This window comes from Onychomys torridus, chromosome 2 (assembly GCF_903995425.1).
Source record: "Onychomys torridus chromosome 2, mOncTor1.1, whole genome shotgun sequence".
Taxonomy (NCBI): domain Eukaryota; kingdom Metazoa; phylum Chordata; class Mammalia; order Rodentia; family Cricetidae; genus Onychomys; species Onychomys torridus.
The window spans coordinates 161346395-161368106 of NC_050444.1; the positions used below are offsets into that span (position 1 = coordinate 161346395).

Sequence of the window (21712 nt, forward strand, 5' to 3'; positions counted from 1 at the left end):
AGCTCTGATTACACCGATAATCTGGGGACCAATGTGGAAGAGAGTATTTTTGTAGAGCAATAAGAAGCAGAGAATACAGGCTGGAGAGATGGCTCAGTGGTTAAGAACACAGTCAGCTCTTCCAGAGGACTCGGGTTCAATTCCCAGCACCCACATGGCAGCTCGCAACTGTCTGTGACTCCAGTTCCAGGGGATCTGACACCCTCACATAGACACATATGCAGGCAAAACACCAATGCACATGAAACTAAAAAAAATTAATCAAAAGAAAAAGCAGAAATTAAGAAGATGGGACCATTTAGCACACAATTAATTAGCAAGAACACTTGCCCAGGACTGGAAATCAGATCTAGCTTGTGACACCCAGCTGCTGCAATGTTTGTGCTGGAGATGCTAACTGGCATGTCACCCAAGGGCTCCTTCTGCCATTCACATGCCCCTACGTTCTTCCCAGAGTAATCATGGGCCCATTCAGGGAACCTGGCTGCCATGTGAGGCCCTTGTGGGTGCTGGGAACAGGCTCTAGAACCTAACAGAGTTTCTGGCTGCCACTGGACTTCAGTTTCAAATCATCAGTCACTGAGGTCCCACCAGCAGCAAACTGGCCTGTCAGCGGGACAAGGTGTGCTCTCTTCAGCACAGGACACACAAGAGCCACCTGAGCAAGGGGCAGGCCTCTGCTTCCACTGTTTCCTCTTCCTCCTCCCCCTCCCTAAGAGGGGGATGGGGACGCAGTCAGCAGCATCCACCAGGGCTCTGAGTGAGCACAGGGCGAATGCTTGCAAGGCCAGGGGTCCCCACAGCTGCAGGGACCTCACTTCCCTGGGGAAGCATGCGTGGAAGTGGACTGCAGGGAAGGAAGGCTGTGTCCTTGATACAAATGACCATACATCCCCTGTCCCCAGGGACCTGGACACCCATCCCCTCTTCCTAGCCTCAGACCCCCACTTCCTGACAGGCAGGAAGCTGGCAAAGGCTGTGTTCACACTGTTAATCAACTCAACATAAGTGATTTGCAAGCAACCATTTTTTTTTTTTTTTTAATGAAGAACAGAAAATTGAGGGTGTCCCAGGTTCTAAGGCTGAGAACTCCTTCCTGAAACTCAAGACAGATTATGTGACTGACTGGCGATGTAAAGCACACTGCTTGCAGTGGATGATGGACCACAGGGTCTGAAGAGCAGCAGCCTCAGTGGTCCTGACTCTGAGCATCTTCCTAACTAACCCTGGGGCAGGAGGGGAAAGGGCGCACACAGGTGCATGCCAAAGAACACTGACAATGTCTCCCGCCAACCTTTCCAACGCGATTTTATTAGTGCTTGCTTCCGGAAAGGAAATCTTTGGTATTTCCCCACACTGGCCTCCCCTGTGCAACTCCCCACAGATAGAGGCGAGTCATTCTTCTGGGTAAGAACAGGACATTCTAAGCTCAGGCTGGGCAGTGACTCACTGTTATTCAGCATGGTGACACAAAGCCTGTTCACCCTCTCTTCCAAGGCATGCAAGGCCCCTTTCTCTCTGATTTTGAAACTTCAGAGGACCGAGTCCTTAAAGAACAGATGAGAACACTAAGAAGCCGGAGAGGTAGAGCTAAAACAAAGAGATGACGATGTTTGGCACTAAACTTGCCTCCTGGATGGAATGTGAGCGGTGGCACGTGAGCTCCCCCACATGGCCAAAGGTGGAACCTCACCTGCAACTCCCTGAGACACCAGTCACAAAAATGAGCAATACCAGCTAGAAAAGGACCCCAAGGCATTATGGGTCCTTTCTCCCAGGGTAGCTCTCTTGCAATAGAGGTGTTCTGTCAGTCTGGGTCACTGGAGGTCAGAGTAAGCAGAATTTTAACAAGAGTGCCTTTCATACAGAGCCCCAGCTCAGGCTACACTGTGCACACACCTCTAGTGAAAGCAAAGGTTCTTTCCATGCACTGCCTGGGAGAAAGTACAATCAATCAAAAGTAGAGAAACAGATTTCCTGATGTTCCTCACCAAATGAAAGCCCCTCTCTGGGAAAATCACAGAAGACACTGAGACTCTGTGACCGACAGTGTGACTGGGAGGCAGGGGCCATGGCAACCCTTCTATGCCCTGCCTTGTCCACATGACTGAACAGGAGGCCTAAACAAAAGCTTCATGTGCCCTGAGAAGTTTGCTTTATGCTGTCGGCTTTCTTTTAAAAAATAAAAATGCAGAGGCCCTGGAGGAGGCTGCAGTTAGGAGCTGTCTGTCCTGATCCCAGTGGTACCAGGTTAGTGGTGAAGAGTCAGCTGCCAGGCTTGGAACCCCTAGAGAGGTAGTGTGATGAGGGCTAGCTGCAGCCCAACCCCTAGTGCTGGGAATTGGCCACATACAGTCTAGGAAGAGGCTGTGATCTGTGGTCATCCCCCCAGGAGCAGACAAAGCACCCTATCTAATAGATCAGAGACACCTGATGGCCCCGTGAGGGCAGAACGGATCTCAGTGGGGAAAGGGGAGCCCAGGTCTTTAGATTGGGGGGGTTGACATGGCAGTGTCTGTATCTGTCTCTCCTTTGTATATAGGGAGAGGCTGAGGGTCAAGGGAATGCAGAGGACAGTGGTTGTCAGGCACTGAGCAGGTAGAAGCTGCCTGAAGGACCAGACGTCAGCTAGATGCACAGAGGGATGATGGGATTCCAGAAGAGGCAGGCCATCCAGTGCAATCCCAGGATTGTGTCTACTCTTCTTGTCTGGCTCACTCACCAGACTCCTTCTCTCCACCAACTCCAGTTCCTCTTCCTACAGAAACTGGTCCAAGGACCACCACCGGCCAGTCTTTGCACACCACACTGGTTCTTTAACATGCAGCCTTCTCCCTGTCTTATTCTGCGTTGTAGATACTGACAAGTAACTGATAGGGGCCTTAGAGTTTCTCTCCTGTCTGGGTTTCGAGGCATCTCTCCAAAGCAGAGGTCCGAGTTCTGCCTTGTTTTTGTGTCTAGGCACCATAATTACACAGAACCAGTGGGCCCAGGAAGTGGGGCAGAATTTTGTCCCCCATTCTCTGGGGCCTGCCTCTGGTACTAGGCTCAGGACAGCTGGGGCACATTGAGCGGGTGACAGAAAGTTCTATAGTGACTAAGACCAGGGTGCTCCTGTCATCCCAGAAAGGCCTCGTAATCCATGTACCAAACCAGCTGTCCAGAAATTGGCAGCACGCCGGAGATGGGCCACTTCTTGGGCTCATGGCCCACCCGGCTCACCAGCATGGTGATCTCACGTTTTGTCCTCCCCATGACCAGGACAGCTACCTTTTTGGCACGGTTGATGAGGGGCAGGCTGAGACTCATGCGTTGGTATGGCCTGAATGGGCTCTCCGTCAGCACCACCAGCTGATCTCCATCCAGGCCCGTGGGTGACTGTGGGAACAGGGAGGCTGTGTGCCCATCAGTGCCCATGCCCAGCAGCACCAGGTCAAAGCTGCTGTTGGCCACCAGGGCTGAGATCTCACTGGCATAGGTCTGGGCACCCTGGTCCTCTTCAGCACAAAGCCGCTGGTGCAGGTGTACCGGCATGGGGTGAATGTTGTAGTAGGGTACCCTAACGTGCTGCAGCAGGTGAGCCTGCAGGCCCTGGAAGTTGGACTCTGGATCTGAGAGAGGGACACAGCGCTCATCAACCAGCCAAAGGTGTGTGTGGGCCCAGGGGAAGCTGTAATGCCCTGTGGCCAACTGCTGGAAGAGGGCTATGGGGCTTGAACCCCCTGACAGTGCCAAGTGGAACTTGCCAAAGCGTCGTATGGACTGCACTGCGGTTGTTTCAATGTCACTGGCTAGCTTAGAGATCAGCTCCTCCGGCCAGGCAGTGACCAGTGGGCTCTCTCTGTACTGGGCCCCGAGGACCTGGAAGTCACTGGGCTTTGGGACTGACCCCAGCTCTGGCATCAACACCTCTAGCTGCTGCTGGGAGAAGGACAGCTGACCACCACTGAACTCAAAATCCAGCAGATGGCCATTCTCCGCTCCCCCCGGGTAAAGGCGTGGAACTTCGAGGGCCAGGCTGTCCAGTAAGGGGGTCCAGAAGACCCAGGAGGCCAACAGATTCTCTGTGGTGATGAAGGACTCCTTTCGGCGGTGGAAGATGTGAGACAAGAGGGTGGAGTAGGCATCTTGCTCCCGCACAGGTTTATAGGCATAGTAATCAGACAGAGGACGACCAAAGAGGCGGAGCCCAGGCTGGTCCTGCACCTCCGTCCAGCTCTGGGTAGGTACATAGGGCTTGAACAGGTTCTGGCTGACCAAAATGGTGGGGTGGCCCAGCTCACCATGTCCAATGTAGAAGACAATCTGCTGGGGCAGGCACCGGCTCTGCTCTGATGCCCAGTGTCTCTCGCTCTGGGTGCAGTATGCCCGGTTCTTAAACAAGATCCGAACGTAGCCCACTCTTTCGTCCAAGGCCTTGCCAGACATCAAGATGAAAGGAACACCTTCCCAGCGCAGGCTGTCGATGTGGACAAGGACACCTAAGGTAGAGAAGAGTAGAAAGCGATACCACAGCCTGAGAGCTGGCTCTGCAGTCCAGCCTGCACCCAGTGCCCCTGCTCAGCCCGTCTTGCTGTACCTTCAGCCTTCTGCTGTTTCTTCTTCCCAGGCAGGGATGGAAACAGCTAGCAAAGTGAACTATATGGCCACAACATCAGCACTCTGAGGTCCCTCTGAGAGACCTGGTCTACCTGGGTTTGGAGTCTGCCGTGGAAGGCTCTCTGGGGCAAAAGGAGTGAGAGGCAGCGTTGGATCTTGATGGATAAGGGCAGTGTCCCGAGGCAGCGTCTCCTTTTGCGAAGCCCCCCCCAGAATGCCAAAACAAAGTCAAGCATGAGTGGAAGCCAGGTGGGTGGGGGTAGGTGAACAGGCGTCTACAGAGTAGGAGGAATTGTGCATGTGTGTGTGCCACAGTCATACTACCAGGCGCTGACATACTACGCTCCGTTCAAGCCTAGCTGAGATCCTGCCTTTTCCCTGTAGCCTCACCAACGAAGACAACAACCGCACCTGCCCGTGGCTGTGTGGGGACTGACTGAGGGCGGTACATACACGGCCCGGCACATCAAACGGCCTTTATATGCAGAGGCTTCTCACAGTCATAGTCTCTACCAGCTAGGATCCAGCTGCTCTCCCCAAAGGCTTCTGGAACTTTCCACATGGATCTAGCAACTATCTGCTGGCCAATGTGGTGTCTGTCCACAGGGACATTCCTCGGCTGTGGCTGGACTGAGGTTTTCTATATTGTGGAAGTCATATACACAGCCCACGAAGGTGGCACCTATCTGAACCCCATAGGCACGCCCTTAGTAGACCTTTCTAGAACTGAATGAAGGCTGCTGGAGGTGACCTGCAGCTTTAAAATGACAGAAGGCCTAGGGGTTGGTGATCACAATGTACTAAGCCCTCTTGTAAAGACTCTTTGGAGTCTAAGCTACCACGCTCCACGCTCCACAGGGCACTGGCTGGAACAGCTGCTTCCAGCTGCTGGTGGCCCCATGGCTGCCGGCTCTGGTGCCTACCTGCAAAGGTTGGTGTCAGGCTCTGGAAACCGTCTGGCTTCTGCAGCTCTTGACGCACCTGCCCACTATAGGCCTGGTACTGGCCCAGGATGGCACTGGTCTTCTGCAGGCCCCGCAGGGCCTGGAAGGCCTGGAGCTTATGCTGCAGCACAGCGGCTGAGCTGCTGATGTTCTGGGGCAGTTCCATGGCCACCAGCGTGAGGATCTCCGTCAGGTGGTTCTGCAGCGTGTCACGGATGACGCCGTACTCCTCATAGAAACTGGCTCTGCCTGAGTGACAGGAGGGTGGTCAGGAGGGTCCCCGAGGTGGCAAGGCACTACCCATCACTTGTCCTGGCACCATCATTCCTTCATCCAAAGAACCCATGACAAGGAGTGTCACTGCAAACCTCGACATGAGACAGGAAAGGGGACAGCGGGGTAGTCTCCTTCCATCAAGGGCTACTCTAAGAGAAGGGATCATCCCACTGGGCCTGTTCAGGAATTATCTTGGGAAGGTTCTAGTCTCAGGGCTAGGCAGAAACATCTGTAGAGCTTGGCTGCCCTCCTTGCCTGCCCTCCTTCCCTGGACACTGGCCAGCAGGGGGGGTAACCTAGCCAGGGCGAGGGGAGGGTAAGATGGTTGAGAAAAAACTAGGTGTTGACTCTGACAGCCACCTCCTAATGTGAGATGCTTAGTTGACTGGTTTGTGTATCCGACCACTAGACAGAACCAAACACACACACACACACACACACACACACACACACACACACACACACCACTTAGCCAGGGTACATGGAAATGGGAAGGAGAAAGGGGGAAGAAGAGAAAGGAAATAAAACTGTGAGCTGTGACAGAGGATCATGGGAGGCTCCTCTGAGACGAGAGCATTTCAGATGAACAGACCCTCATGTGCACAGCCCTGGGGCAGGAGAGCCGGGGCCTGCTGGGGCCGGATAGAGAGAAGCAGCAAGGAGACAGTGGAGATGAGGCTGGAGGGGGTTGGGGTCCTGTGGGATGAGGTAATGGCACAGTGCTCTGGACTCCAAGAGAAGGCACACTGAGAGCAGGGCCTGGCCTGCTGTGTGGCGAGGCTGTGGAAGCAGGAAGAGACGGAAGGGGTGGCCAGGCTCCTGCTGGAGCAGTGGCTGAGGAGCGAGAGTCATTTCTGTCTGGAACTACTGGACTTGCAGAGGACAGTGTGAGTGAAGGGAGAGGGGAGGAGGCGAAGGCAGAGCCTCAGCCTGGGCCTGAGCAACAGGGTGGCCGGTGGTAACACTCACAGGGACGGGAGGACAGGGCAGGGACAAATGGGAAGGAAACCATGCATGTGTCTCATTCAGGTGGAGACAGATGGCTGACTGACAGGTGAGAAGGGCCACAGTGAAGGTCAGGGGTCGTGCCTAGAACACGGAGACCAAAGCTTGCCACCGTGGTACAGCACCAAGCACCTGACATATGTCACTCTTGTACCACAAAGTCTCCACGTGGCAAGTACATACTTATCCCTGCTCTACATGGGAAAGGATCACATGACCGGGGCCAGGGGAGCCCTCCTTCCTAGACTAAGGTATGTGAGTTCTGATTACCCCTGACTTCAACAGAGACACAAGCATGGAAGTACAGAATTCAGATCTACCGTTCCCTCATCACAGTCTTGGGTGTCCCAGCTTGCCAACACCCAGTCCATCACCACCTCACTCACAGAGCAAACCTGAAAGCCTGGCACAGAGGGCAATTGCTTACCAAATGCTTTGCTCCACATACTGCTGTGTAGCTGATTCCTATGTATTCTGAGCACCTGGGGGCGTGGGCCTCCAATCCTGCAGGCCTGCCTTCTCCAGCCCACTTGATGCTGGCCATTCATGCGGCACCTGAGGCCCACAGCGGGGACTCGCTATGTAAGGTACTGCCACTTTCGCACAGTAGGCAGCAGAAGGAACGGGTGCACACACGTCCTGGCACACACGTCCTGGCTCATGACATCACAAGGAGACAGCACTGCTTGGATCAAGTAGGAGCTTATTTGAGGAGGGTACAGGGGCTGAAATGATGGGTCAGTAGTTAAGAGTACTTCCTGCTCTTACAGAGGACCAGAGTTCAGTTCCTGACATCTACATTAGTCAGCTCACAACTGCCTGTGACTCTAGCTCCAGGGGATCTGACACCCTCTTCTGGCCTCTGAGGGTACTGCACTCACATGTGCTAACAAAGATGTGAGTGCAGACACATGCACACACACAAAGAAAAGTAAAGTCATAACTGGCCCACATGAACAGGATTTCAATTAGTAATCATCACTGAAATTGGCAATTCAGTAGGGGTAGTTACAGATCAGAAGGCGCTGGGGGAGTCGGAGTAGAAAAGACCCCTGCAGCTTGCAGAGGGAGGCAGGTTGACGAGGTGGAAGGAGGGTTGGTGGAGCTTGGCAGCAGAGCCTTACCTAGACACATGTGGCCCTGGGCTCCAACCTCAGCACCCCCAAAAAAGAAACAGGCAAACCAAAAGTTGCTGTACAGTGTGTGGCTCCTCACTAAAGTTTAACAAACATTCTTTAAGGGCACAGACATATACTGAGACAACCCAGTCAGCCACGTTCCTGTCACATGCACATGAAAAGCTAAGATCAGAGTTCTGGCACCCGTATAAGAAGCTGGGTGTGGTGGTGCACATCTGCAACCCCAGTCCTGAGGAGGTGGAGACAGGGGGAGCCCCAGTAATAGCTAGCTGGTCACAAAGAGACCCTAAGTCAAAATAAACAATGTGGAGAATGATTGAGGAAGATACCTGGCTCCCCACAAGCACACATATGTACACACATGTACATACAAAAGTGCACAAACATACCAACAGAAGTAAGCACACTCAAAATTGGGACCAACGAGAGGGCAGGAAACAGGACAGAGTACAAGAAGACGCACATAGAGCTCTTTAGGTGCTTTAATAACTGCAGGAGGGGATGAGGACGACCATGGGCAGAGGTGTCAGCAAACCAGGCTGATGACTGGAACCCGCAGTCTCACAGATGGAAAGAGGAACCGGCTCCCACTGGTTATCATCCGGCCTCCACGTGTGTGCCATGGCGTGCACACGTCCATACATGCACATCAATAATAAGTAAATAAGTTAACTAAAGGGTTTTTGGAGTAAAACATTGGAAGGTGCTTGGATGTGGCACAGTGGTTTATTTATTATGCTCAAGGCTCTGGGCTCATTCCTAGGGGGGCAAAGTAAAAAAATTTAAATTAAAACCTGTTTGCATTTCTTATTACGTAGTTAAATTCACCTTGCATGTGTTTTCTAAGCATTATTTTTCCTGGAATCTAGTTAATATTTAATCCAAACAGATAAAAGGGAGGCAACCCTGGCTTAGACTTGTAAAGCTGAGCATGTTCTGAGCAGGCACCCTGAGTCCTTCAGAACCTGCCCTGCTGGAGAGACATGGTGACATGGAAATAATAAAATTTAAAAGGCAGTTGGGGGGCTAGAGAGATGGATCAGTGGTTAAGAGTACTTGCCATTTTTCCAGAAGAACTGAGTTCAGTTCCCAACACCCTCAACTACCTGAACTCTAGCTCCAGGGGATTTGATGCCCTCTTCTGGGCTCCACAGGTACACAGGTACTGCACTGACATATACAAACACACACACACACACACACACACACACACACACACACACACACACACACACAATTAAAAGCAAAAACAGAGACCAGCAGTGGTGGCCCACACCTTTAATCCCAGTACTTGGAAGGCAAACTTCTGTGATCTTGAGGCCAGCCTGGTCTACATAGTAAGTTATAGGAAAAGCCAGCACTACATAGTGAGACCCTGTCTCAGAAGAAAATAAAATAAAATAAAATAAAATAAAATAAAATAAATAAAAATAGAGTCCTTTAAAAAGATATATTTTTAAAAATGGTAGTTGCAGGGAGCTGGCGATGGCTCAGCGTTTGTGTTCTTACAGAGGACTAGGATTCAGTTCCCAGCACCCACATGGTTGCTCACACCATGCCTAATTCCAGTTTCAGGGGCTCTTACACCCTCTTCTGACACCCACAGGCAGCAGGTACTGGTGTGATGCACAGACATATATTCAAGCAAGATGCTTATACACATGAAATAGGGACAAATACTTTTTTAAAAAGGTAGTTGGCATTTTATGAGAAACGTGTAATGGTGCCCATTTAAGAGCCTGCTGATTCTGAAGAGGGCTGACAGGACATCTGGTGGTCATCCCTGAAAGGTCACTGGAGGTACAAGGTGAGGCAACAATGTACTTCACCAAGCCTGAGATTCGAACCTGGCTAATTATAGCCACAGGAAGAAGCTGGGTGCTGGCTCAGCCTGGCACCCTTGACAGCAAATCCAGCTTCAGGGATACTCAAACATGAAAACCCATACCTGATAAAAACCCATGAGTTAGAGCAGATTTAAGCAAAGAGAGGACGGTTACAGCTTTAAGAACAGATGAATTTTTGATGGAGAGAGAGCACCAGAGTCCTTAAAAGCCCGCTATCTGCTTACTATTCATTAATTTCCTAAATCCCGAGTGGCCCCTTTCCTATTTTTATCCACCGGCTTCTTGATTCTGGGGAGATTGTATGCCTGGGGTTTACTACATGCTGAGTGGAAGGGAGCTGTCTTGATTTCTTCATTTCAGGCTCCGGGGGTGTGCCTGTGTTTAGCACAACCCATGGATTTGTGGTCTCTGCTCTCAACCTGGTCAGCCAGGGCTGTGGCCTGGGCCACATGTGAAGGAGAAAGAGACTGTGCAGGGGGCTCAGCAGCTGAGCGGCAGGTGGGAAGCCAGGTGCTGGCGCTCCCATGGTACTCAATGTGCTGACTTAGTCCAGGAACTCATTTTTCCCCCCGAAAGGGGGTCTGTACTGGCTTTGTAAATCCTTTCCTAGGTTAAAGGTTGCCAGCTAAAATCTATACTATTGAAAAGAGAAAGTGCAAGCAGTATGGCCAACTCAAAGAAAGACCCTGTGAACTCAGCTCCTGGCTGTACGAGTCCAGGGTGGATCACGGCTTTGCCCTCTGTCATCCTGGCCGTCTAAGGGAAGGAAGACAGCTTGAAACTGCTTGCCATCTTTGGCCCAGTGACTCCACTGTAGAAATATACTAGAGGGGAAACAGTTAATGATCATAAATGTTCTGGAAGTAGAGACTGGCTGCACAATATTGCAAAGTACTAAACACACTGAGTCACAAACTTGAAGTTGTGAGTCTTACAGAATGCGAATTTGATCTCAGAAAAAAATTTCAGAAAGTACTACTTAAAATAGCAGAAACTAGAAACAGCCAAAATGCCTACTTATAGAGTTTATACTGCATATTCTATGATATAAATAGAACTGAACAAAAATATAGAGCTGTTAAAAATATATTATGCAGATTGTCAATATATGGAAATGTAGGTGGGGGCCAAGTAAGAAAGGACAAGTATTACAAACCAATTGCAGGTTGTCACACACTAAGCCAACGTTGGCTGGAACAGGCATCTTAAGACTGTTCCTCTCCTGGTAAACTTGGAGAGCATCTCTATTTGTTAAGCACATCCATGGATGTTACCTAGTTTAATGCCGAAAATCACCCAGAGAACACTACCATGGCTTTTAGCACTATAAACTTTGAGCTGGGGGTCACGTCTCCAGAAAGGAACCAGTAACCCCCTTCCGTAGCTTTGGTGCTGTGCGAGAACTGGGTTTCCCAGCAAAAATAGATTATTTGAATGAAACAAAGGAAAAACTACTAAAAGCCAGCTGCAGTCCCTCCTTCCCAATGTCTTCGGGGATTGCTAAAAATAAGGACGGTAAGAGCAGAGCGGAAACTGTCTGATGCCTGGCTGCTCCTCCCCTTCTCCCTGGCCCTCTTTCTGGACAGGAGGATGCACTACCGCAGCTCAGCCTGCTGACAGTACAGCAGATGGGTCAGAAGGGACACTGCTCTGCTGAGCAAGTGCCCAGCGCCACCGCAAGTCACACGGTGGAAGGAAAGCAGCTGGTGCTGCCCCGCGAGGACCCTGGCTGTTTTGGTGAGAGGCGCAGGGCAGTCACTCTAACTCATACATCACACTCCTTTCTCTGGGGCCTGAACAGAGACACTGCCCAGCACGGACAGCCTCGGGAAGTGTGCCCCCACCCACCCACCCCTTCCAAAGGCTTCTGTGCAGGGGGAAACTGGGTTAGTAGAGAGTGCCTCTGAGTACAAGGTAGTGAGGAAGGCCAGCTCCTGAGGCCTGGGCACTGAGAGGATGAGGAACACATGGTTAAAAGTTTGGGTTCTGATGATCCAGAGGCTGGGTTCAGATCCCAGAACACAGACTACTGGCCATCAGAAGACCTGATTACTCTGCACAGCAATTTGGAGTCACTGCTACACTGCAGCAGGTGACCTAACCAAGGTCACACCCATAGCACACACTGCCGCATCAGGAGACCCCACCGAGGGCCCTAGGATGTCTGTGGCTTGGGGCAGGGCCTCCTGTGGGTTGAACCCAGGTCACACACTGCAGGGTTACTACTGGCCTGACGATGGTTCTTGCTTCCTCATCCAGGGTGCCCCAGCCTCTGCAGCAAGCTCCACTGAGCCAGAGGCTGCGGCAGAGCTGCAGAAGGAGGGAGAGAGGGAGGGAAGGAGGGAGGGAGAGAGGGAGGGAGGGAGGGGGCTGTGGAACTGCTGCTGCCCAGGTGGATGCGGGTGGGAGAAAGAGCCAAGTGACCTTGCAGTTCAAAAGTCCCTCCCATGGCTGCCACAAAGCAGGGGAACAACAGGCCGGGATAGCAGCCCCTCCCCTCCCAGAATGCAGGGTACAGTTTAGACTTCCCAAGCATCTACTCATAGGTAGGAGTAACTTAGGAGTGGTGTGGGGGGGCAGTGGACAGGGAATGCCTTGTGACCTTGGTCTTTTTGCTTAAAATTCAAACTGAAGGGCTCAGAATTCAGCCTTGGAAGCATTCAGCCCACACTGAGGCCATCACTATCACCCAGATGTTGGCACGAGAGGGCACATGCTTATACGGGGACAGCGCCTCCTTAGGATTGAATAAGACGTCCTCCTAGCACTCACGCGTGTTCATTCTATTGCCAAAGTGGCCCATGACAGAGCCCTCCTCCTAGGCTTGGGGCTTGGTAGCAGAATTTCCCAGTATTGCTGTACCTAGACCAGAAAGACCCAACAGAGCAGCAGTCCCGCTGGCCAGCACAGCAAAAACAGATTCTAGAAGAGGGAAGTGGTAGCATGAGTCTGTAATCCCAGCACTTGGGAGCCTGAGGCAGGAGGATTTCTATGAGTTCAAGGCCAGCCTGAGCTATATTGTAAGATGGAGGCCAGCCTAGGCTACCTTGAGAGACAGTCTTAAACAAAACAAAACAAAACAAAACAAAACAATTGTTAAAAGGAAGCACATCCAGCTAGCTAGCGGGCCAGTCCCACACAACAGCCATTATCTGTTACTAGGTGTAGGCCCTCAGAACAAGGGAGAGCCTGACCGTTGGCCTCCCACTGAGGGGGAGCATATTGTGCTAGAGGCTCAGGGGCAGTTAAGTCTACCTGCTACAGCAGCCTTGTAGCCAGAGCTCATGACCGTTCCCTGCGCACAGCTATCCGGGTACCAGCTGTTGCTCAGACCCACACTCTCACTGTTACAGGCTCAACTCAGCAAGTCCACCTGCCCAGGCATCCACCTGTAGAGAAGGCCAGTAACTGTCCCCACCCCATATGCTACTAGGGAGATAGTTAGCTAATTTTTAAATTACTATTATTATTATACAATTATTAGGTGATTGATGATGATGTAAGAACCAGTGTTGTAAATGTAGTGACCAAAAATTTCAGTAACAGGGCTGGAGAGATTTTCATCACTGGGCTCAGTGGTTAAAAACACTTATGCTTTCCCGGGCGGTGGTGGCGCACGCCTTTAATCCTAGCACTCGGGAGGCAGAGGCAGGCAGATCTCTGTGAGTTCGAGGCAGGCAGACCAAGTGAGTTCCAGGAAAGGCGCAAAGCTACACAGAGAAATCCTGTCTCGAAAAACCAAAAAAACAAACAAAAAAAAAACAAAAACAAACAAACAAACAAAACCATTTATGCTCTTGCAGAGGATCTGCATTCAATTCCCAGCACCCACATGATGACTCACAACTGTATGTGACTCCAGTCCTGGGATCCAGCGTCCTCTTCTGACCTCTCTGGGCAGTGGCATGCATGTGGTGTATATACACTTTCAGGCAAAACACTAATACACATGAAATAATGAAATACATCTACAAAATAGTTTTAATTATAATAACAGGGCCAGAAAGGTGGCTTCATGAGTAGATGGGCTTGCCACCCCAACGGAGAATCTGAGTTCAATATCTAGGAGCCACACGGTAGAAAAGAGCTGAATCCAGAGATTGTCCTCTAACCTCCACAAGATCACATGACACATGTGCACACACACACACACACACACACACACACACACACGCACGCACAGCACTTTCAAAAGTTTTGTAATAACATGGCAGAATACCAGAGCTCAAAGTAACCTTATCTGTCATCACCTGCAAAACCTACTCTTGCCAGAGATGTAAGAGTGACACACTGAGGTCACTACGCTAGAGGCAGAGACAAGTGTAACACGCTGTCTCCCGGCCCTGGACTGGCACCTACAATCATACAGTACTTTGTAAGACAGGTGACCTCCTGGCACCTACAATCACGTGAGAGAGACAGCAAGGCCAGCACAGGACAAGAGCAGCTCCACAGGGAGCAATGGAAGTCTGTGGCTTCCGGAGGGAGTGACCGCAAAGGCCTCTCACAGGAAGAGCAAGGTGCTAGAGGTCACTTGAGAGGGAGGAGGGCACAGGAGAGGCTGCCACGTCCCTGGTGGTGGCATCACTCACACAAGCACAAACCCTCACAACTGCAATGACCCACATCACACTAGTGTAAAACCCACATTAGCAGAGTATGGCAGCACACACCTAGAGTCCCAGCACCAGGGAGGCAGAGGCTGGAGGATCACAAGTTCAAGGTCATTCCTGGCTATGTAGTAACTTTGAGGCCAGCCTGGCCTATGAAACCCTGTCTCAAAAAAATACATACATGCATACATATAGACACACACACACACATGAAAACATGCCTGGAGTAACCTCCAACACTGACTTCTTGTCAGCTGTTTCAAGTGTCTGCACTAGGTGCCTGTCACTAGACCAAATGCCTCCTATGGCATCAGTGACAACTTGGGTTTGCCACCAGGCACCCTGCAGGTTAGCTCAGTAAAGAGTGCAGCACACAGCAGGTCATCTACCAACAGGACTCCTCCCTCCAAGCTGAGCTGCCCATGGTGCAAAGGCCTGGCGGGCACTCCAGACCACAGCTGGAGCACCACCAAAGCCCAGGCAGGCAAGGCTGAGGAGCTGCGGGGTGCTAGACCCATGTACCTTTTGCATCCACGGTCTCCTTCATGATGATCTCCACCCGCTCCACGTGGTGCCTGTTCCAGAGGCCATCCAAGGCCTTACGGTTCTGATCTCGGAAGGGCAGGATCTGAGCCACAGCCTGTTGGGAAGGGAGAATCCTAGCTCCCGAGCTCCAGGCCTCTTCCCTTAAGGGAGAAACCGTCTGTGGGCACCAGGTTCTAGACCTCAGGTCTCACAGCTCACTGGAGATACTTAAAACTAAATGACATAAACAGTTTCCAGCCAAGAAAGAACATGTTTAAGATTGACTGTCTTCCTGTGGCTGTAGCCCAGTGGTAGAACGCTTGCCTCACATGCCTGAGACCCCAGGTTCAATCTGCAGTACAAAGTGGGCAGGGGAAGGAAAGTAAAGGGAGAAAATGAACCCTACCTTTTAAGACGATCAACTTTAATAAAAATAGTTTAATGACAAAATTATAACATGAAAAAACTTTAAACTGTATACATTTAATATTATTCCCTTTCATTTCCAGGGCAACGATCCCTTATCAAGACTGGCCCTGGTCTGGGGAGCCAGTCTGAGACTATTACCACGACAGATGCAGAGGGTCAGATGGGAAGGGAGGCACCTGCCTGTGAGCTGGTTCCCTGCCCAGTATGTGGCCCAGCTCAGCAGTCTGGGTACCAGAGGGCAGAGGCACAGTGTACTCTATTCTGGGAATGCTAGCGCTCGATGAGCCCAGAGTTCTGAGGCCTGTGCAGAGTGAACTGGCCGCTGACCTGTACCTTCCAGACCGCTCCCAACTCCTGTTTCTAGGCTTCACTGAACCACCTGGACTCAGGGGTCCACTCCTTCACTCAGTTCTAAGTTGTTATTATCCTTTTGCCTCAAGATAGAATTCAAGATGACCAAGGTTGTTATTTTAAAAAGGCAGATGGATGAGGAATTTAAAAAGCTAATTCTAATTCCCACAGCATTTCCAAATGAAAAACAGATCCAGATATCAGAGTCCCTGGACCACTTCTGTGGAGAAGGCAGGTCAACATGGGGGAATCAGGATGCACACCCTCTCTGGAAAGCCAAGACAAGGAGACAAAAAGCGGTCCTTCCTGCTATTCACTGGTCTCTCCTACTTCTACATCTCCTTCCTGCCTTCAGGAAGACCACGGATGCTGAGGGTTCCCAACACTCTCTAGCCCAATTCTACATTAGGTAGTAAGTCCTTGATGATAGATTCATGGTACCCCACATAGCACAGCCATGCCAGACTCCAGGCTGCAGCTCACCTGCTTGCCCAGGTAATGGTCTACCCGATACATCTCCTCTTCCTGGAAAAAGCTTCCAAGTTCTGAAGCCAGCTGCTGGGCTGAGAGGTGGTCATGGCCAAAGGGTTTTTCAAGAACAACCCGCAGCCAGGCACCTGGGCGTGGTCGGCAGCTGCTGTTGATGTTGCGGGCAATGTCTGCATAGGCAAAGGGTGGCACAGAGAAGTAGAAGATCCTGCCAGCTTCCCAGAGCCCATCCCGCTGGACCTGGGTCTCGATGTCCTTGTTCAGGATCTGATAGTGCTCGGCCGTCTTCAGTTGGTGGTATTGGCTCAGCTGTAGAAACTGACCCTTGAGTTCATCACAGTGGCTGGGTGCCAAGTCCTTGGGGCAGGAGAGGGATTCCAAGGCCTTGTCCATGAGCTTCTGGCTCTGCTTGGGGTCTGTCAGGGCAGCCCCATGGAAGCTGAAACTGTGGCCCTTCCCAGCCTCATCCAGGTAGAGCTGAAACAGTCCCTGCCACAGGTACTTCTTAGCTAGGTCCCCAGTTGCTCCCAGCAGGATTATGGAAACATGTCCCTTGAATTCCTGGGCCTGCAGGCAGCCCAGAAGGGCTAAGCACATTGCTGGTATGAGCATCTTCCAAATGTCTGGGTGCCTGGGAAGAATAGACAAGGAAGGGGAAGCATCAGACATGGCTCAGGAGGTTATGATGTGGAATAACACAGCTAGGGCATCTGACACTTCCTGCCTGGCAAGAAACAGCCACATGTTTCTGGGGAAATGTTATAGTCACTCAGCATTCCCCTCCCTCCTGAGCAGACTGGCTTCTGTGCCAGGAAGTCGGTGTGTAGGGAGCTTGCTCTGTAAGCAGGAATTGGGCCCAGGAGAGTCCTAGGCCGTTCGATGGATCCAGGGCATTCTGCTGCTAGAAGCACCAGAGAGCAGCACAAATCACCAGGGAGGCCCACAGTGCTGAGAGAGGAGGGGGCCACTTCACAACCACAGCTAGCCTCCGCCATGAGCACAGGCTAGTTAGACAGCAGGGGAAGTCTAACCCAGGAACAGCAGCAGGTGCCCTTCGGCCAATGGCTACCTTCTCCCATCCATCTCTCAGCCTTTTCCCATGTTTATTGGACTCCACACACAAAATCACAACTAATAGAGGGTGTGGGGGCCAGCAATGTGGTTCATTGTGAGAAACACACCTGCCCCCAACCTGACAACCTGAGTATAATCCCTGGGACCCACATGGTGGGAGGAGAGAATCAGCTCCTGCAAGCTGTCCTCTGAGCTCCTTCATGTATGCATGCATGCACATGTGCACATGCACAGATAAATGTGTCAGAGAAAGCACAGACTTGGGGGTGGAGTGTGTGTGGCTCAGTAGTAAACTGTTCAGTATAACGAGGACACTGTGTCCTATTCCCAACACAGGAAGGAAAACAAAAAGAAGGTACATGGTAGCACACACCTTTAATCCCAGCACTCGGGAGGCAGAGGCAGGTAGATCTCTGAGTTCAACATCAGCCTAGTCTACAGAGCGAGTTCCAGGACAGCCAGGGCCACACTAAGAAACTCTGTCTGAAAAACAAATAAACAAACAAACCCAACACAAAAATAAAACCCCAAACCATCACAACAAACAATTAAACAAGACTGTGCAGCCTAGTGCCTGAGTATTAACGCAGCTCTGCTCCTTAACCTGACAACTAGCCTGGCAACACCCCAGTTTCCTCTGAAATGGGTGCTATAGTGGTACCTTCATCACAGGCTTGTTGCAAGAATAAAATGACTTCACATTCACACGATGCTTAGGGCAGTACCTGCTGCCTCTCAGCCACTGCTTTCAGGGAAGCTAACAGTATAAAATGATATTCACAGGAGCCAATCACAACACCAAACGTTTTCAGTCTGATCTCACTGGATCCAAACCAGAGCCCTGACGACCCACACAGGACAGTTTAACTACAGTCCCCTTGCACATGGGAGGGCTGAGGTGCTGTGGAATGAAGCTTCCACAGTGACAGAGCGGCAGCTGGGTCCTGGCAATCGCTTGGCCTTCCACAGGCAAACACGCCTGCCTGGCTAGCTAGCTTTGTCAGCCTGTGTGGCAGCTGGCACATCTGAGAGGCATGAGGCCTGAGTCAAGTCACAAGCACCTGCGTATTTATTGGGATGGTTCTCTGTTCTAGCCCAGGGCTGTGTTAGTATCACCATAGTCCTCTAGCTCTCCATGAAGCCCAGCTTTGGGAAAGGGGCAAAGGAATCGGAGAGGGCAGAAACCACAGCTAAGGGAAGCAAAGGTGGAAATGGGGGCAGTACAGAGGTGGAGAGGTGGAGAGGTGAAGAGGGAACCACAGAAACTGGTGGAACACGGTTCATTAACCAGACAGCGTGAGCAGAATAAATATGACCTCACAGATGGGAAACTGGGGTTAGAGAGATCATCGAGCATACCAGAGGCTCCACAGAGTTGACCAGCCTACCAGCACTGTTCTGTTGGGATTAAATTTGCCTGTTTGTTTGATTGTTGCTGTTATTGTTATTGTATGAAATGGGCTGGCCTCACACTCATGGCAATCCTCCTGCCTCAGCCTCTGAAGTGCTGGGATTGCAGGTGTGAGCCATGCACCCACTTTGACCTGGTTCTAGCCTCTCTTCTTCATCTCTCTGGGAACCCGCCACCAAGATGGCCCTAGTGACACCCAAGTAAGACAATATCAGTGTCTGTGCCAGCATCCACAGGACACATCACACCTCCATCCATTCAAAGGACCTGAGAGGCCCCAGCCTTCCTCTCTGGCCCACCCTGTATCTCTGTTCTCAAATACACAGACAGACTCCAGGGCATTCTGTTTTCCTCTGCTTTCCAAGTCCCGTCCTTGGCACCTGAGCCGTTCTTTCTCACTGGCACCAGCTCTGCCCTGGGGGAGGAAAAGCTGCAAGGTCAGTGCAGGAGAAATCCGAAGCCCAGAGAACAGCCTGGAGAAGAGGAGGTGCCAGCTGGCAAGCTGCTTCCCAAACTCCTGATCCGGCCCTGGGAGCCAGGGCTCAGGATGTGCTGGTACAGAGAGAAGCTGGGGGTCTCACAGGGGCTGTCAGGTGGGGGATCCCAAGGCCACTTCTCTGAGGACGGGGTTGGATGGCACCTGACCCACACACTGCCTTCTGGCCCTCTATCACACTGTTTTCCTTGGACAACGTGTGTGTTCTGGACCTAGGGCCAAAGTAAACTAGTCTTCTCTCTTGCATTCCCAGAACTCTTGAAGCAAGCAGCATTGGGAATTTCGACAGAACTGTTGACAGTGTGATTACTAAACACCTACCGTAACTACTCTTTCTGAAGTCAGTGTGGGCGGCATACAGTTTTCTAACTTTCTTTTTATTTATTCTTTGTGTCTTTCACAACATGCCTCCCAATCCCACCCATCTCCCTCCCACCCCCATCTCCAGAATAAAACAAAAATAAAATTTTGAGAAATATTTTTCTTTATCAGTAAACCCCTTTACCCATACATTTTTACATGCAGGCATTTATCACAAAGAATCATTGGTCTGGTTCAAGGCCCCTGGTCTCTGCGGCACCATCACTGCCAGGCCCTCACTGGGACTCTCCCTGGACACCCTGTTGCTGCCCTGTGTCATACAGATCCTGCAGCCTTGGGTCCACGGGATCAACCCTACCCCCATCCCTCACCCCCATGCTCCAGCAGATCACAGATAGGGTGGATGCTGGGGTGGGTCAACAAAGAAAACAGCCTGGAGAAGGAGGTTCTGGGCCTGGGTAACTGCAGGGTTGGTCAGCCTGCCAGCTCTCCCCTGTCTTCACCACTAGGGTGAGCTCTCCAGCATTGCCCTGGCTAGTTCACCCTTTGCAGTGATGAGCAAGGGGCAGAGCCAGTTCTCCCACTTCCACATTCTCAGGGTTGGTTCTCCCACATCCACACCTCCTGGGCCAGCTCTACTGTGTGGCCCAGTCAAGGTGCAGGGTCTGCTCTTCCTGGTGCTGCAGCTGGTGAGGGGCAGGGACAGATTTCCCACTCTTATGACCTCAGGGCCAGCTCTTCCACCTGCCTCAGGCACTGATGGGAGGGGGTGGGGGGGAAGTAGAGGGCATCTCTCCTCTGCCCATGCTGCCACATGACAGATGAATAATGGGGACATCTCTCCCATGCTCACAACTCTGGGGCTGACTCACTTACACATCCACCAACAGGGTCAGCTCTACTGTGCTGCCCAAGCGAGGTGCAGGGCCTGCTCTCCTGAGTGTTGCAGCTGGTTGGGGGCAGGCAGGGACAGGTCTCCTGCTCTTAGGATCTCAGGGCCAGCTCTCCCATCTGTCTCACTCAGGTTCCAGCACACTGAGCACAGAAGGCATCAGTGTCAAAACATATATGCCTGGAGCTGGAGAGTCAACTCAGTGGTTAAAAGCACTAGTTGCTACCAGAGTTAGATTCCCAACACCCACATGGCAGTTCACAACCGTTTGTAACTCCAATGCCCTCTTCTGGCCTCTGTATATACCAGGCATGCATCTGGCGCATGCAAAACACTCATACACACCAAGGGAAAAAATAAAGCATGCACACACCTGCCTGGCCTCCTGCTTTCATCACCACGTCAGAACAATCCTGCTGGAGCTTTCCTCAGACGCTTTAGTTCACCCTTCTCCTTGTCATAAACGGCTCCAAATAAGCCCCGTGTTGACTGTGGTAGCCACATGAGCCAGCTGACTTAGCTGTGCTGCCTGGCCCCAGTGGTTCTGACGTAATTCTCAGAATACAGCTGTGTTGTAGGTTGTTGTTTGTTTTTGCTCTTTTCTGGGGGGCCCACCACCCAGTTCCCAAACAAATCACACAAAGAGGCTAATTCTTAATAAGCCTTAGCTCGGCTAGTTTCTTGCCAGCTTTCCTTAACTTATCCCATCTGCCTTTCGCCTCTGGGCTTTTCCCGTTCTCTAACTTCTGTAAATCTTACTCTACTCTGTGGCTTGCTGTGTAGCTGGGTGGCAAGTCCCTAATGTCTTCATCCTTCTCAATCTCTCCTCCCAGATTTCTCCTTCTATTTTTTTCTCTCGGCCTGCCAGCCCAGCCCTGCCTGTCCTTTCTCCTGCCTCGCTATTGGCTGTTCAGCTTTTTATTAGATCATCAGGTGCATTAGACAGGTACAGTAACAGAGCTTCACAGAGTTAAATAAATGCAACATAAACAAAAGTAACACCCCTAAAAACAGTATCCCCAACACAGTTGAGGAGATTAGGAGGAGGAACGAATTATGGAGCCATAAAGCTCAAGTCACCGTGCTAAACCCTCTTTCTTAGTCAATCATGATGGGGGGGTGGGGGGGGGGGCTTAACCCGCCTTCTAGCTTCAGGACTTTTGGAAAATAGTTAATCCATTTGGGTCCTGACTTCTTCATCTATAAAACATGGCAGAAACCAGGCACGGCTCATGCCTATGATCCTGGCACTTGGGAGGTTGAAGCAGGACAGCCAAAAGTTCAAGCCAGCTTGGGCTACA

General features: G+C 51.3%; 1 protein-coding gene across 4 annotated transcripts in view; it reads right to left on the minus strand.

Moving 5' to 3' along the window:
- Positions 1-242: 242 nt before the first annotated feature.
- The window catches only part of H6pd (hexose-6-phosphate dehydrogenase/glucose 1-dehydrogenase), a 29762-nt gene continuing 8292 nt past the window's right edge, over positions 243-21712 (minus strand). For 3 of the 4 annotated variants that reach the window (XM_036177833.1, XM_036177835.1, XM_036177834.1), the window contains 4 exons: positions 16212-16848; positions 14946-15063; positions 5523-5792; positions 243-4481 (listed from right to left, as the gene is read on the minus strand). In XM_036177833.1, coding sequence (XP_036033726.1) covers positions 3118-4481; positions 5523-5792; positions 14946-15063; positions 16212-16848 — 2389 coding nt within the window. In that variant the 3' untranslated portion in view covers positions 243-3117. Of the gene's footprint in view, positions 4482-5522; positions 5793-14945; positions 15064-16211; positions 16849-20784; positions 21053-21712 lie in introns of those variants that run through there. The other variant, XM_036177836.1, reaches the window with a different exon arrangement.